Source organism: Oncorhynchus nerka, linkage group LG16 (genome assembly GCF_034236695.1).
Source record: "Oncorhynchus nerka isolate Pitt River linkage group LG16, Oner_Uvic_2.0, whole genome shotgun sequence".
Taxonomy (NCBI): Eukaryota; Metazoa; Chordata; class Actinopteri; order Salmoniformes; family Salmonidae; genus Oncorhynchus; species Oncorhynchus nerka.
This window is the reverse complement of record NC_088411.1, coordinates 20,249,195-20,265,399: the sequence shown is the minus strand read 5'-3', so window position 1 is coordinate 20,265,399 and position 16,205 is coordinate 20,249,195. Positions and strand designations below refer to the sequence as shown.

General features: G+C 41.1%; 1 protein-coding gene across 1 annotated transcript in view; it reads left to right on the top strand.

The window, feature by feature from the left end:
• shisa9a (shisa family member 9a) overlaps window positions 1-3,494 on the top strand; it is a 49,449-nt gene extending 45,955 nt beyond the window's left edge. The window contains exon 4 of the mRNA XM_029685540.2: window positions 858-3,494. Within this exon, the coding sequence (XP_029541400.2) occupies window positions 858-2,062 (1,205 nt within the window). The 3' untranslated portion in view covers window positions 2,063-3,494. The remainder of the gene's footprint in view (window positions 1-857) is intronic.
• The last annotated feature ends 12,711 nt before the right edge of the window (window positions 3,495-16,205 follow it).

Below are 16,205 nucleotides of genomic sequence, written 5' to 3'. Positions count from 1 at the left end.
CCCAGTAAAAAGGACACATTTCTCAGTGATAAGAGCGATTACAGATTGCCGACATGAACGACAGAGAAATGAATGAGGTCAATTTAACGTGAATAAATTGATTGATGTAGGCTAGCTGGAGGGCACAGGTCTCGGGAGACAGGAAGCATATGAGGCAGAGAATGCTATAGCCTAGACAATGTTCACCTGCCTAGAAGTGTCCTCATATCAATTGATCAGCAAAGTTCAATTTAAATTCTCCTCATTTACGGTATTTACATTACATGTGTAGAAGTAGTAGCCTGTGTCTGTATTATATCATAGGGTTTCAACCAAGCAGTCTATGTTCATTTGATGGTTGGAGGCTGTCTGGGTGATTCCTGGGCCGTTGGAAAGTTTGAGCGAAATATAATTCCTTCTGAGCAAGTTTCTCCTCCAACAGGGTGAAGTAGAAAACATGTTTTATTTCAGACTCAGTGCTCGATAAAGGAACTAACATTGGTAATAAAGTTTGGAATGTGATGAATGTACCTTGAACGGCATGGCTGAAGTATGTGGATTCCTTATGATCTGAACAATGCTCCATGTTTGTTTTGGTATGATATTACAGTAGGGGAAAGACCAAGAGTTACATTCACATTTACATTTAAGTCATTTAGCAGACGCTCTTATCCAGAGCGACTTACAAATTGGTGCGTTCACCTTATGACATCCAGTGGAACAGCCACTTTACAATAGTGCAAATGTAAAGGTAAGTGCACAACCAGAGATGACTTTTGGGAGCATAGGCTACTAAAGGTGCTATAGGGCAGTATTACTGTAGTGTTATGAACAACAAAACATCTTAAACATGTGCATCTGCCTCTATCTCCATGCAGCGGCCAAGGCCAACGGCGACTTCTACAACAAGCGGCGTCTGATGGTGGAACTGCCATCTGAAGGCTGTCTCCCCCTCCAACACATGAACGCCATGCGACCTATGAACGCCATGACCAACAACCCTATTTCCCACAACCCAATTAATAACCCCACCATGACCCACAATCCAATGAACAACCCCATGGCCCACATCAACCCCACGGCCCACATCAAGCCCATGTCTCACAACAACCCCATGGCCCACAACAACCCCATGGCCCACAACAACCCCATGGCCCACAACAACCCCATGGCCCACAACAACCCCATGGCCCACAACAACCCAATGGCTCACAACAACCCCATGGCCCACAACAACCCCATGGCCCACAACAACCCCATGGCTCACACCAACCCCATGGCCCACAACAACCCCATGACCCACAACAACCCCATGGCCCACAACAACCCCATGGCCCACAACAACCCCATGACCCACAACAACCCCATGGCCCACAACAACCCCATGGCCCACAACATCCCCATGGCCCACAACAACCCCATGGCCCACAACATTCCCATGGCCCACAACAACCCAATGGCCCACAACAACCCCATGGCCCACAACATCCCCATGGCCCACAATCCCATGAATACCATCAGCCCCCTGGGCTCCCTGGGCCCAGAGCCCGTGGCCACCTACATCACAGAGATGCCCAGCAGCTTGCCCATTCTATCCAGCTCCCACCAGGGCTCCACCATGCCAGCCTTGCCCAAGCAGAATGCACAGAAGCCCCAAAGACTCAGCAGCAGTGGCTGTGGCGGCGACAGAGTCAGTAATAAAGGTTCAGGAGCCATGACTATGTCCAGCATGACTAGAACAGGGACTTTCCCGGGGCCTCACCGCCACACCGGGACGGTTCCCGGGCCTCACCACCAACAACAACACCACCACCAACATCAAGAGCAACAACACCACCCACTGGCCTACAGCTCCAACACCATCGCAGCCCCCAGGGGGATGGGGGGAGGGGTGGGTCTGAAGGGCTGGGACGGGACTGAGACGGTAGGCAGGAGGAAGGGTTACGGCTCCAAGAGGCCCCAGTGTACGGTGGAGCAGATCAACAAGCTGCACAGTCAGTCCCGCTCCCAGAGCCACAGTCAGCACTTCCTGCCCACTCAGCCTTACTTTGTGACCAACAGTAAGACGGAGGTAACTGTGTGAGAGAGTGGGAGAAGGGGACGAAGGTTGCCCAAAGCAGAGTCACCCAATAGACAAAGAGGGAGAGGACAGAGATGGTGGTGTGTAAGGCCCAGGTTGTTTTGTGTCTTTCTGGGAGCGGGGGCCAGAATAGTGCACCCTGGTGGTGTGGCAGTGTGCTTGCGTGTGCCGTCCAGTATGAGTGTGTAACTGCACATGTGACTGTCAGTCAATCCTACACAGATCCTCAGTCAGAGGGCAACGGGGGGCGGGATTGTATAACCATGGCAACGTCCAACAGAAGTATCAAATTCATTGTGTGTGTTATAATATCTCCTGTGTAATGACAACATTATCGACCAATGACAGTGAAACGTGAATCCAGCAACAGCAAAAGGAAACATGAGATTGCCATGGATTGCATTACTAAATCTGACAAGCAATATGAGATCTATGGACACCACAACGGCTGGGGCTAAAACATTGAGCAGGGAAACAACAAACTGTGGGGGAAGGAAAAGACATTCATTAAGGAGGCTCTCTCCTACAAAGCCATTGAATCAGCCACAGTTTTAGGGTTATGGGATATGGCTACGAACATTATGGGCTTTGTTCTGTGCTTGTAGCCTTGAGAAGTCTCTTGGTCATCAACACAGAGAATGGAGGCTGTTGTCCTGTATATTTGATGTAGAGTACTTGATCACAGCTGACCCGAAGGCAAGGAGGCTGAAGCATCATCTAGAGGATAGTACTGTACTCCTGAAAGACTCATCAGTCCCAATGCTGTTCACACATAGAATCAGAGAGAATCTGTGATCCAATATTTAAAGATGTGACTACAGACCATGGCCATCTGTAGTGATACCAGCAAGCTTTTATATTCCCCCTTTTCTCTCTCTTTCATTCTCTCTATCCCTCTGAGAAAAGGCAACCTTCAGGTAAAGACAAGGTAAAGAGAGAGAAAGTGTTTCTGAATCGGTTCTGTTCTACAGTGTATGGCGAGTCCCTTGATAAGAACTATGAAACCCGATTGAGAAATATCCCTCACCTGTATTATTGCGACACAGTATTGTGATTTATATAATGTACCAACATTTGTATTTCTGTTTGTATTTTTGTATGACTGTGTCCTCTTGACCTTTGGCCATCTCTTCACTCTGGCGTTTGTGGAAAATACTGTTGCTAGGGTATCCAAATATATAATGGTCTAAAAGTAGAAGACAAAACCTTTCAAGCAAATCGAACAGTCAAATCTATACAAGCTGAATTTATAGTCCCATTTCAGCCTATAGAAAGCATACTGCATTCACTTATTGTAAACATCCCCCATGTGTTTCTGATTGTAAACATCCCCCATGTGTTTCTGACTGTAAACATCCCCCACGTGTTTCTGACTGTAAACATCCCCCACGTGTTTCTGACTGTAAACATCTCCCATGTGTTTCTGACTGTAAACATCCCCCACGTGTTTCTGACTGTAAACATCCCCCACGTGTTTCTGACTGTAAACATCCCCCACGTGTTTCTGACTGTAAACATCCCCCATGTGTTTCTGACTGTAAACATCCCCCACGTGTTTCTGACTGTAAACATCCCCCACGTGTTTCTGACTGTAAACATCCCCCATGTGTTTCTGATTGTAAACATCCCCCATGTGTTTCTGACTGTAAACATCCCCCACGTGTTTCTGACTGTAAACATCCCCCATGTGTTTCTGACTGTAAACATCCCCCACGTGTTTCTGACTGTAAACATCCCCCACGTGTTTCTGACTGTAAACATCCCCCACCTGTTTCTGACTGTAAACATCCCCCACGTGTTTCTGACTGTAAACATCCCCCATGTGTTTCTGACTGTAAACATCCCCCACGTGTTTCTGACTGTAAACATCCCCCACGTGTTTCTGACTGTAAACATCCCAAACGTGTTTCTGACTGTAAACATCCCCCACGTGTTTCTGACTGTAAACATCCCCCATGTGTTTCTGACTGTAAACATCCCCCGTGTTTCTGACTGTAAACATCCCCCATGTGTTTCTGATTGTAAACATCCCCCATGTGTTTCTGACTGTAAACATCCCCACGTGTTTCTGACTGTAAACATCCCCCATGTGTTTCTGACTGTAAACATCCCCACGTGTTTCTGACTGTAAACATCCCCCCGTGTTTCTGACGTGTTTCTGACTGTAAACATCCCCCACGTGTTTCTGACTGTAAACATCCCCACGTGTTTCTGACTGTAAACATCCCCCATGTGTTTCTGACTGTAAACATCCCCACGTGTTTCTGACTGTAAACATCCCCATCCCCCACGTGTTTCTGACTGTAAACATCCCCCACGTGTTTCTGACTGTAAACATCCCCCATGTGTTTCTGACTGTAAACATCCCCCCACGTGTTTCTGACTGTAAACATCCCCCATGTGTTTCTGATTGTAAACATCCCCCATGTGTTTCTGACTGTAAACATCCCCCATTGTTTCTGACTGTAAACATCCCCCATGTAAAACATCCCCCATGTTTTTCTGACTGTAAACATCCCCCCGTGTTTTCTGACTGTAAACATCCCCCATGTGTTTCTGACTGTAAACATCCCCACGTGTTTCTGACTGTAAACATCCCCCATGTGTTTCTGACTGTAAACATCCCCATGTGTTTCTGACTGTAAACATCCCCCACGTGTTTCTGACTGTAAACATCCCCCATGTGTTTCTGACTGTAAACATCCCCCACGTGTTTCTGTGTTTCTGACTTAAACATCCCCCACGTGTTTCTGACTGTAAACATCCCCCACGTGTTTCTGACTGTAAACATCCCCCACGTGTTTCTGACTGTAAACATCCCCCATGTGTTTCTGATTGTAAATATCCCCCATGTGTTTCTAAAACATCCCCCATGTGTTTCTGATTGTAAACATCCCCATGTGTTTCTGATTGTAAATATCCCCCATGTGTTTCTGATTGTAAATATAAACATCCCCATGTGTTTCTGATTGTAAACATCCCCATGTGTTTCTGATTGTAAACATCCCCCATGTGTTTCTGATTGTAAACATCCCCCATGTGTTTCTGATTGTAAACATCCCCCATGTGTTTCTGATTGTAAATATCCCCCATGTGTTTCTGACTGTAAACATCCCCCATGTGTTTCTGACTGTAAACATCCCCCATGTGTTTCTGATTGTAAACATCCCCCATGTGTTTCTGATTGTAAATATCCCCCATGTGTTTCTAATTGTAAACATCCCCCATGTGTTTCTGATTGTAAACATCCCCCATGTGTTTCTGATTGTAAACATCCCCCATGTGTTTCTGATTGTAAATATCCCCCATGTGTTTCTGACTGTAAACATCCCCCATGTGTTTCTGACTGTAAACATCCCCCATGTGTTTCTGATTGTAAACATCCCCCATGTGTTTCTGACTGTAAACATCCCCCATGTGTTTCTGACTGTTAACATCCCCCATGTGTTTCTGATTGTAAACATCCCCCATGTGTTTCTGATGGTAAACATCCCCCATGTGTTTCTGACTGTAAACATCCCCCATGTGTTTCTGATTGTAAACATCCCCCATGTGTTTCTGATTGCAAACAAACCCCTCATTTGTTTCTTTTCTTTCTCTTCTCTCTTCTTTGCTCATGTAAAGGACGTCACACTGCTTGTTTATCGAGTGCCACTTCCTCCCAATTGGTCCCATACCATGTTGCCTCCCGAGTGGCGCAGAGGTCTAAGGCACTGCATCTCAGTGCTAAAGGTGTCATTACAGACCCTGGTTTGATCCCGGGCTGTATCACAACTGGCTGTGATCGGGAGTCCCACAATTGGCCCAGTGTCGTCTGGGTTAGGGGAGGGTTTGGCCGGGATAGGCCGTCATTGTAAAATAATAATTTGTTCTTAACTGACTTGCCTAGTTAAATCAAATAAAAAAACAATTCCTAGTGCAAACTCTGCCTTGCTAGGACACGTGACCACCCTCCTGAAGCGTCTTACCAGTCAGCGCCACTCGAAAAACTAGCTATACACTGGTGAAAGTGGGGACACTTCAGGCTGAGGAGTAAGTTTCACACGTCTCCATGTGCTACATTCACCCCCAAACTTACTCAACTGCGACCCCAGCGTAACTGTACATCCGAGTCATTAGGCACCACTGTAAAGGACGTCACGCTGCTTGCTTAGCCAGTACCACTTCCTCCCAAGTTGGCCCATACCTGGCGCGAACTCAGGACCTCTGCCTGGCTGACCATCCTCCTCACACCTGACCATCCTCTTAGAAGCGATTTACAAGTCAGCTCCACGTGAAAAGCTAGCTATTCGCTGGCGCATGTAGAGACACTTCAGGATTAGGAGTAAGTCTCACACATCCCCATGTGCTACATTGTGTAAGCCATGATAAATAACATCAATGTTTTCAGGATATGCATTATCACAATACTCAATTGAATTAATCCAGCTATGCGGAAATCTGGAAATATGAACCCCAAACCATCAACATTATAGTTCACACTGCTCTCAGTGCAGCAGGAAGGCAGATGGGAAGCAGGCAGGGAGGGAGGCAAACCAGGCAGGCAAAGGAACTCAAACAGAACATATTTTGTCTGAGCAGTGCACTGGGAAGGCAGGTAGGGAGGCAGGCAGAGAGGCAGGTAGGGATGCAGGCAGAGAGGCAGGGAGGGAGGCAGGCGGGCAGGTAGGGTTATAGGCAGAGGAAGAGGCAGGCAGGCAAACCAGGGAGGCAAAGCAGCTCAAGCATAACATATTTTGTCTGAGCAGCATTCTGCACTCAGCATAACTTAATAGAGAAGAGTCATCCTTCACACTGTGTTCTTCCCAGCAGCAGACTCGGAGTGCATTCAGAGCACAGTTGGTCAGCGGGACTCACTCTGAAGTAGCAGTCATACAGCTCTGAGACACTGAGAGGGCAGGAGAAACTGGAGTATTACTAGTGTAGTATATTACTACTTTGTCAATGATTGCCTTCTCATGACTGTCCTTATAGTAATGTTATGATATCATAGCTTTATCATTTCCATAGTTTTACCTGGCTTGATTCGGCCCACTCCGACAAAGTGACGGTCCCTAGCAGACCATTCCACACTGGCACACCATTTAGAATGCATGGCCATGCCAATGCATTCCCTCATTCTAAGTGTGCCAGTCTGGATATTGGAATGGAGCCTAATTCCCCCTCATCACATCTGATCCTTTCTTCCCCTCTAAAGCCAGGTGTCTGAAATTAGCAGATCGCCGAGCCAGCCAGCTCCAGCCTACCCAGCCTAGTTCCTGATTGACCTGCTGCCAAAGAAAATTGTTTCTGCTCGGCTGAAAGGAGCGAAATTAAGACTGGATGGTGCAAGTGGCCTAATTAGTGGAATCAGACCCTCCCGTTCCCCCGCTCTGCTCTTGCCTCACGGTAGCAAATTGATCGAAGGAGTCGGGTGGTCGATACAATCAGGGCTGCCAGGCATGCAGCTGAAGTCTTGTATTAACTGCCTAGCTGAATATGATTTAGTATTGTGTAGTATGGTGTTGCTCGTTAATAACAACAATCACCCTGGATTTCTATATAGCTTGAACATAAACTACCCCTGATTGAGAGACCAATTAACATAAACTACCCCTGATTGAGGGAGCAATTAACATAAACTACCCCTGATTGAGGGAGCAATTGAGGGAAAAGTGTACAGTACCGATTGTCACTCAAAGAGGACCTGTGTGAACCCGGAAATATTTTGTGTGTATAATAAATGTGATTTTGTTCATTTTCTTGGAAACCTGAAAACGTGTTGAAACCATTCTTGTAAAGGTGTCTAAAGGAAGTGACTCATTAGAATGTTGGGACGATGTTTGAAGCCACTACACCGTTATTCTCTCTCTCTCTGTCAAACTTAATTTGGTGGTTTCATTTGATTTTCCTCCTACAACCTTGAAGTGAGGAAGTTGAGATAATTACATATAATTACAATCTTGCGCCTATCATCTCAGAAAAGAAGTGACTGAAGGGAATCTGTAGAGAGAGAGAGGGAGAAAATAAAAACCTCTCTAAACCGTCAACATCAGACTCTCGCGTTCTTTCAGCTGCCTGCTGTAACAGGGAGAAACTCCACCTGGAAACTCAACATAAAACTAATCTTGGAAACTCGGTGTAGGGGGGGGTTTGAGGACTTTTTCAACCAATAAGATAAACAAACCAGATGAGATTAAACCTGACCTTAAAATACCTGCCATTACTACTTACCATTATTGACATTTATAATATAAAATCAGAAAACATCTGCAACCTACGCACACACACACACACACACACACACACACACACACACACACACGTACACATACACACACACTCCCACAGTAATCAGCATCAGTAAAGGTATCAGGATTGTGAGCACTGAAAAATAATGGAAGTTCTCTAAATTCTTATAAAATATTAAAATGAGCAATATAGTCACCGGCATCAATTTAGCAGATTACCCAACCAAATGTATTTTGAAAAATGTATTTGTCCGTGAATGTTATGTTTGTATGATTTGATTGTACTGAGTATGTTCCACAGGTTACATCGAGCTTAAAACATAACGGAGGCTTATACTCAGAACAGAAATTGGAAGTGTATTAGATTCTGAACTCTTTACCACCGTTCTGTACTAACCAGATACGCAAACCAGGTGGGGATGTCAGCAATTATTGTTACACCATTCTGTATGACAGAGAAACATAACTGTATTTATCAAGCAGTAAAAAAAGAATACATACAATGGGCTGATATTAAAGGACTTCTGCAGGTCTGATTTCTATAACACATTTTACACTATTTATTTGGTTACCCAGAAGAGGTGAGCTGAATAAATTCCAGTTAATTCCAGTTCCACCCTGTCATTGAAACTATGTTGAATCATGCTTTTGTCTGCTCTGCCAACCTGTTGATTTTATGTCATTCTGCCTTCTATCAAAAACTTTCTAAACTAAATATTGTACTGTATACACATCATGAGGGGGAAGATATCAAACAACATCTGCAGTTTCTCTTACATCTGATTAAGGGGTTTGTTCCAATAGGAGGTATCTCATTAAGTTATTAGCTGATATCAGAATCAATGGAAGGGTATCAAACCCATACAATCTGTGTGTTTGATATTTCTGGGGTTTGAACTCTATTGCAATCAAGGGCCAATGGATACAGTTACCATGGAATGATTCATGTGCTTTCTATAAACTACAATATATAAATATAATCCATAGAAACCACATGCTTTAATAGATTCTTACATTTATTAGATCATCTGAATTGTAATCATGCATTAATCAATAAAAGTCTGTTTTTGATGTTCAACTCATTCTATGATATTTATATACACTACTGTTCAAAGGTTTGGGGTCATTTGGAAATGTCCTTGTTTTTGAAAGTGAAGAGGTGCCTCCAGGATGCTGGCCTTCTAGGCAGAGTTGCAAAGAAAAAGACATATCTCAGACTGGCCAATAAAAATAAAAGATTAAGATGGGCAAATGAACACAGACACTGGACAGAGGAACTCTGACTAGGAGGCCCGCATCCCGGAGTCGCCTATTCACTGTTGACGTTGAGACTGGTGTTTTGCGGGTAAAACTGCCAGTTAGGGACATGTGAGGTGTCTGTTTCTCAAACTAGACACTCCAATGTACTTGTCCTCTTGCTCAGTTGTGCACCAGGGCCTCCCACTCCTCCTTCTATTCTGGTTAGAGCCAGTTTGCGCTGTTCTGTGAAGGGAGTAGTACAGTGTTGTACGAGATATTCAGTTTCTTGGCAATTTCTCGCATGGAATAGCGCTCATTTCTCAGAACAAGAATAGACTGATGAGTTTCAGAAGAAAGTTCTTTGTTTCTGGACATTTTGAGCCTGTAATCGAACCCACAAATGCTGACGCTCCAGATACTCAACTAGTCTAAAGAAGGCCAGTTTTATTTCTTCTTTAATCAGAACAGCAGTTTTCAGCTGTGCTAACATAATTGCAAAATGGTTTTCTAATGATCAATTAGCCTTTTAAAATGATAAACTTGGGTTAGCTAACACAACGTGCCATTGGAACACAGGAGTGATGTTTGCTGATAATGGGCCTCTGTACGCCCATGTAGATATTCCATTAAAAATCTGCCATTTCCAGCTACAATACTAATTTACAATATTAACAATGTCTACACTGTATTTCTGAACAATTTGATGTTATTTTAATGGACAAAAATGTGCTTCTCTTTAAAAAAAAAAAACATTTCTAAGTGACCCCAAACATTTGTACAGTAGTGTACATATGTGTATATTTATACATTGGACTGAACACTGCATAGTATGTGCTGCCCACTATTAGTCAAGCATATTTTATTATAGGGCCTATCCCATACTCTTGTTTGAACAGTAGCTATAAGAATGCATTGCTGCCCCACTGTTGCCAGTCCTGACCTATGATTTGTGAGGTTCAGTTATGGGGTAGGTGTATTACTGTTAAATTATGAATAGATATATAAAAATAAAAAATAAAAATATAGCAAAGTTTTGTCCGAGAATATATTACTATAGTGTTGCTATGAATTTGTATTTTTTAGTTTATGGATTGACTGGAGTTTCTTCTTTTTTTCTTTTTTCAACAACTCATTTGATGTTGAAAAATGTTCATTTGTCATCTACAGATTACTATCAGTGTTCTATATTCAACTTTCTTATGTGGCAATAAAAATATGAGTACATCACTTCTGAAAACACTGCATTCTGCCTGTTTCTTTTTCTGTTTATCGTCCTGTTTTTCTGTCCTAATCGTCCCCCAAGAGGTTCTCCCACTATCCCTGTCTCTCCTCTCTTCCTCTCCTCTTCAAGCTCGCTGAGTCCATGCCAGTCAGTTAATGTGTCCTTGGAATTAAAACTGCTGATTGCTGCCAGCTACAGTCAAACCATACTGTTTGGTTATAAACATTGCTTTTACCTTCAAATGAACCGGCGATTCATGAGAAAACAAATACTGTCCTCACCTTTGCAGGTAGGAGACTGCCAGATTTCCAATGCACTAATTACAGCATGCTGCCAGCGCTACGAAGCTATAAAATAACAGCTGTAGAGGCAATCCTGGGTTTTCCAATCAATCAGGAAAAAAGAAGACCTGAGTTTCATCCCACCATAGAAGCTACCTTCTCCTCCTGATCAACCGAGCCAAATAACACAGCAGTGAGGTAAATAACATAACAATGCACCAAATAACACAGCAGTGAGGTAAATAACATAACAATGCACCAAATAACACAGCAGTGAGGTAAATATAACATAACAATGCACCAAATAACACAGCAGTGAGGTAAATAACATAACAATGCACCAAATAACACAGCAGTGAGGTAAATAACATAACAATGCACCAAATAACACAGCAGTGAGTTAAATAACATAACAATGCACCAAATAACACAGCAGTGAGGTAAATAACATAACAATGCACCAAATAACACAGCAGTGAGGTAAATAACATAACAATGCACCAAATAACACAGCAGTGAGGTAAATATAACATAACAAATAACACAGCAGTGAGGTAAATATAACATAACAATGCACCAAATAACACAGCAGTGAGGTAAATAACATAACAATGCACCAAATAACACAGCAGTGAGGTAAATAACATAACAATGCACCAAATAACACAGCAGTGAGGTAAATAACATAACAATGCACCAAATAACACAGCAGTGAGGTAAATAACATAACAATGCACCAAATAACACAGCAGTGAGGTAAATAAACATAACAATGCACCAAATAACACAGCAGTGAGGTAAATAACATAACAATGCACCAAATAACACAGCAGTGAGGTAAATAACATAACAATGCACACAAATAAATAACATAACAATGCAAATAACACAGCAGTGTAAATATAACATAACAATGCACCAAATAACACAGCAGTGAGGTAAATAACATAACAATGCACCAAATAACACAGCAGTGAGGTAAATATAACATAACAATGCACCAAATAACACAGCAGTGAGGTAAATAACATAACAATGCACCAAATAACACAGCAGTGAGGTAAATAACATAACAATGCACCAAATAACACAGCAGTGAGGTAAATAACATAACAATGCACCAAATAACACAGCAGTGAGGTAAATAACATAACAATGCACCAAATAACACAGCAGTGAGGTAAATAACATAACAATGCACCAAATAACACAGCAGTGAGGTAAATATAACATAACAATGCACCAAATAACACAGCAGTGAGGTAAATAACATAACAATGCACCAAATAACACAGCAGTGAGGTAAATAACATAACAATGCACCAAATAACACAGCAGTGAAAATATAACATAACAATGCACCAACTAACACAGCAGTGAGGTAAATAACATAACAATGCACCAAATAACACAGCAGTGAGGTAAATAACATAACAATGCACCAAATAACACAGCAGTGAGGTAAATAACATAACAATGCACCAAATAACACAGCAGTGAGGTAAATAACATAACAATGCACCAAATAACACAGCAGTGAGGTAAATAACATAACAATGCACCAAATAACACAGCAGTGAGGTAAATATAACATAACAATGCACCAAATAACACAGCAGTGAGGTAAATAACATAACAATGCACCAAATAACACAGCAGTGAGGTAAATAACATAACAATGCACCAAATAACACAGCAGTGAGGTAAATAACATAACAATGCACCAAATAACACAGCAGTGAGGTAAATAACATAACAATGCACCAAATAACACAGCAGTGAGGTAAATAACATAACAATGCACCAAATAACACAGCAGTGAGGTAAATAACATAACAATGCACCAAATAACACAGCAGTGAGGTAAATAACATAACAATGCACCAAATAACACAGCAGTGAGGTAAATATAACATAACAATGCACCAAATAACACAGCAGTGAGGTAAATAACATAACAATGCACCAAATAACACAGCAGTGAGGTAAATAACATAACAATGCACCAAATAACACAGCAGTGAGGTAAATAACATAACAATGCACCAAATAACACAGCAGTGAGGTAAATAACATAACAATGCACCAAATAACACAGCAGTGAGGTAAATAACATAACAATGCACCAAATAACACAGCAGTGAGGTAAATAACATAACAATGCACCAAATAACACAGCAGTGAGGTAAATATAACATAACAATGCACCAAATAACACAGCAGTGAGGTAAATATAACATAACAATGCACCAAATAACACAGCAGTGAGGTAAATAACATAACAATGCACCAAATAACACAGCAGTGAGGTAAATAACATAACAATGCACCAAATAACACAGCAGTGAGGTAAATAACATAACAATGCACCAAATAACACAGCAGTGAGGTAAATAACATAACAATGCACCAAATAACACAGCAGTGAGGTAAATAACATAACAATGCACCAAATAACACAGCAGTGAGGTAAATAACATAACAATGCACCAAATAACACAGCAGTGAGGTAAATAACATAACAATGCACCAAATAACACAGCAGTGAGGTAAATAACATAACAATGCACCAAATAACACAGCAGTGAGGTAAATAACATAACAATGCACCAAATAACACAGCAGTGAGGTAAATAACATAACAATGCACCAAATAACACAGCAGTGAGGTAAATATAACATAACAATGCACCAAATAACACAGCAGTGAGGTAAATATAACATAACAATGCACCAAATAACACAGCAGTGAGGTAAATAACATAACAATGCACCAAATAACACAGCAGTGAGGTAAATAACATAACAATGCACCAAATAACACAGCAGTGAGGTAAATAACATAACAATGCACCAAATAACACAGCAGTGAGGTAAATAACATAACAATGCACCAAATAACACAGCAGTGAGGTAAATAACATAACAATGCACCAAATAACACAGCAGTGAGGTAAATAACATAACAATGCACCAAATAACACAGCAGTGAGGTAAATAACATAACAATGCACCAAATAACACAGCAGTGAGGTAAATAACATAACAATGCACCAAATAACACAGCAGTGAGGTAAATATAACATAACAATGCACCAAATAACACAGCAGTGAGGTAAATAACATAACAATGCACCAAATAACACAGCAGTGAGGTAAATAACATAACAATGCACCAAATAACACAGCAGTGAGGTAAATAACATAACAATGCACCAAATAACACAGCAGTGAGGTAAATAACATAACAATGCACCAAATAACACAGCAGTGAGGTAAATAACATAACAATGCACCAAATAACACAGCAGTGAGGTAAATAACATAACAATGCACCAAATAACACAGCAGTGAGGTAAATAACATAACAATGCACCAAATAACACAGCAGTGAGGTAAATAACATAACAATGCACCAAATAACACAGCAGTGAGGTAAATAACATAACAATGCACCAAATAACACAGCAGTGAGGTAAATAACATAACAATGCACCAAATAACACAGCAGTGAGGTAAATAACATAACAATGCACCAAATAACACAGCAGTGAGGTAAATAACATAACAATGCACCAAATAACACAGCAGTGAGGTAAATAACATAACAATGCACCAAATAACACAGCAGTGAGGTAAATAACATAACAATGCACCAAATAACACAGCAGTGAGGTAAATATAACATAACAATGCACCAAATAACACAGCAGTGAGGTAAATAACATAACAATGCACCAAATAACACAGCAGTGAGGTAAATAACATAACAATGCACCAAATAACACAGCAGTGAGGTAAATATAACATAACAATGCACCAAATAACACAGCAGTGAGGTAAATAACATAACAATGCACCAAATAACACAGCAGTGAGGTAAATAACATAACAATGCACCAAATAACACAGCAGTGAGGTAAATAAACATAACAATGCACCAAATAACACAGCAGTGAGGTAAATAACATAACAATGCACCAAATAACACAGCAGTGAGGTAAATAACATAACAATGCACCAAATAACACAGCAGTGAGGTAAATAACATAACAATGCACCAAATAACACAGCAGTGAGGTAAATAACATAACAATGCACCAAATAACACAGCAGTGAGGTAAATAACATAACAATGCACCAAATAACACAGCAGTGAGGTAAATATAACATAACAATGCACCAAATAACACAGCAGTGAGGTAAATAACATAACAATGCACCAAATAACACAGCAGTAACACAGCAGTGAGGTAAATAACATAACAATGCACCAAATAACACAGCAGTGAGGTAAATAACATAACAATGCACCAAATAACACAGCAGTGAGGTAAATAACATAACAATGCACCAAATAACACAGCAGTGAGGTAAATAACATAACAATGCACCAAATAACACAGCAGTGAGGTAAATAACATAACAATGCACCAAATAACACAGCAGTGAGGTAAATAACATAACAATGCACCAAATAACACAGCAGTGAGGTAAATAACATAACAATGCACCAAATAACACAGCAGTGAGGTAAATAACATAACAATGCACCAAATAACACAGCAGTGAGGTAAATAACATAACAATGCACCAAATAACACAGCAGTGAGGTAAATAACATAACAATGCACCAAATAACACAGCAGTGAGGTAAATAACATAACAATGCACCAAATAACACAGCAGTGAGGTAAATAACATAACAATGCACCAAATAACACAGCAGTGAGGTAAATAACATAACAATGCACCAAATAACACAGCAGTGAGGTAAATAACATAACAATGCACCAAATAACACAGCAGTGAGGTAAATAACATAACAATGCACCAAATAACACAGCAGTGAGGTAAATAACATAACAATGCACCAAATAACACAGCAGTGAGGTAAATAACATAACAATGCACCAAATAACACAGCAGTGAGGTAAATAACATAACAATGCACCAAATAACACAGCAGTGAGGTAAATAACATAACAATGCACCAAATAACACAGCAGTGAGGTAAATAACATAACAATGCACCAAATAACACAGCAGTGAGGTAAATAACATAACAATGCACCAAATAACACAGCAGTGAGGTAAATATAACATAACAATGCACCAAATAACACAGCAGTGAGGTAAATAACATAACAATGCACCAAATAACACAGCAGTGA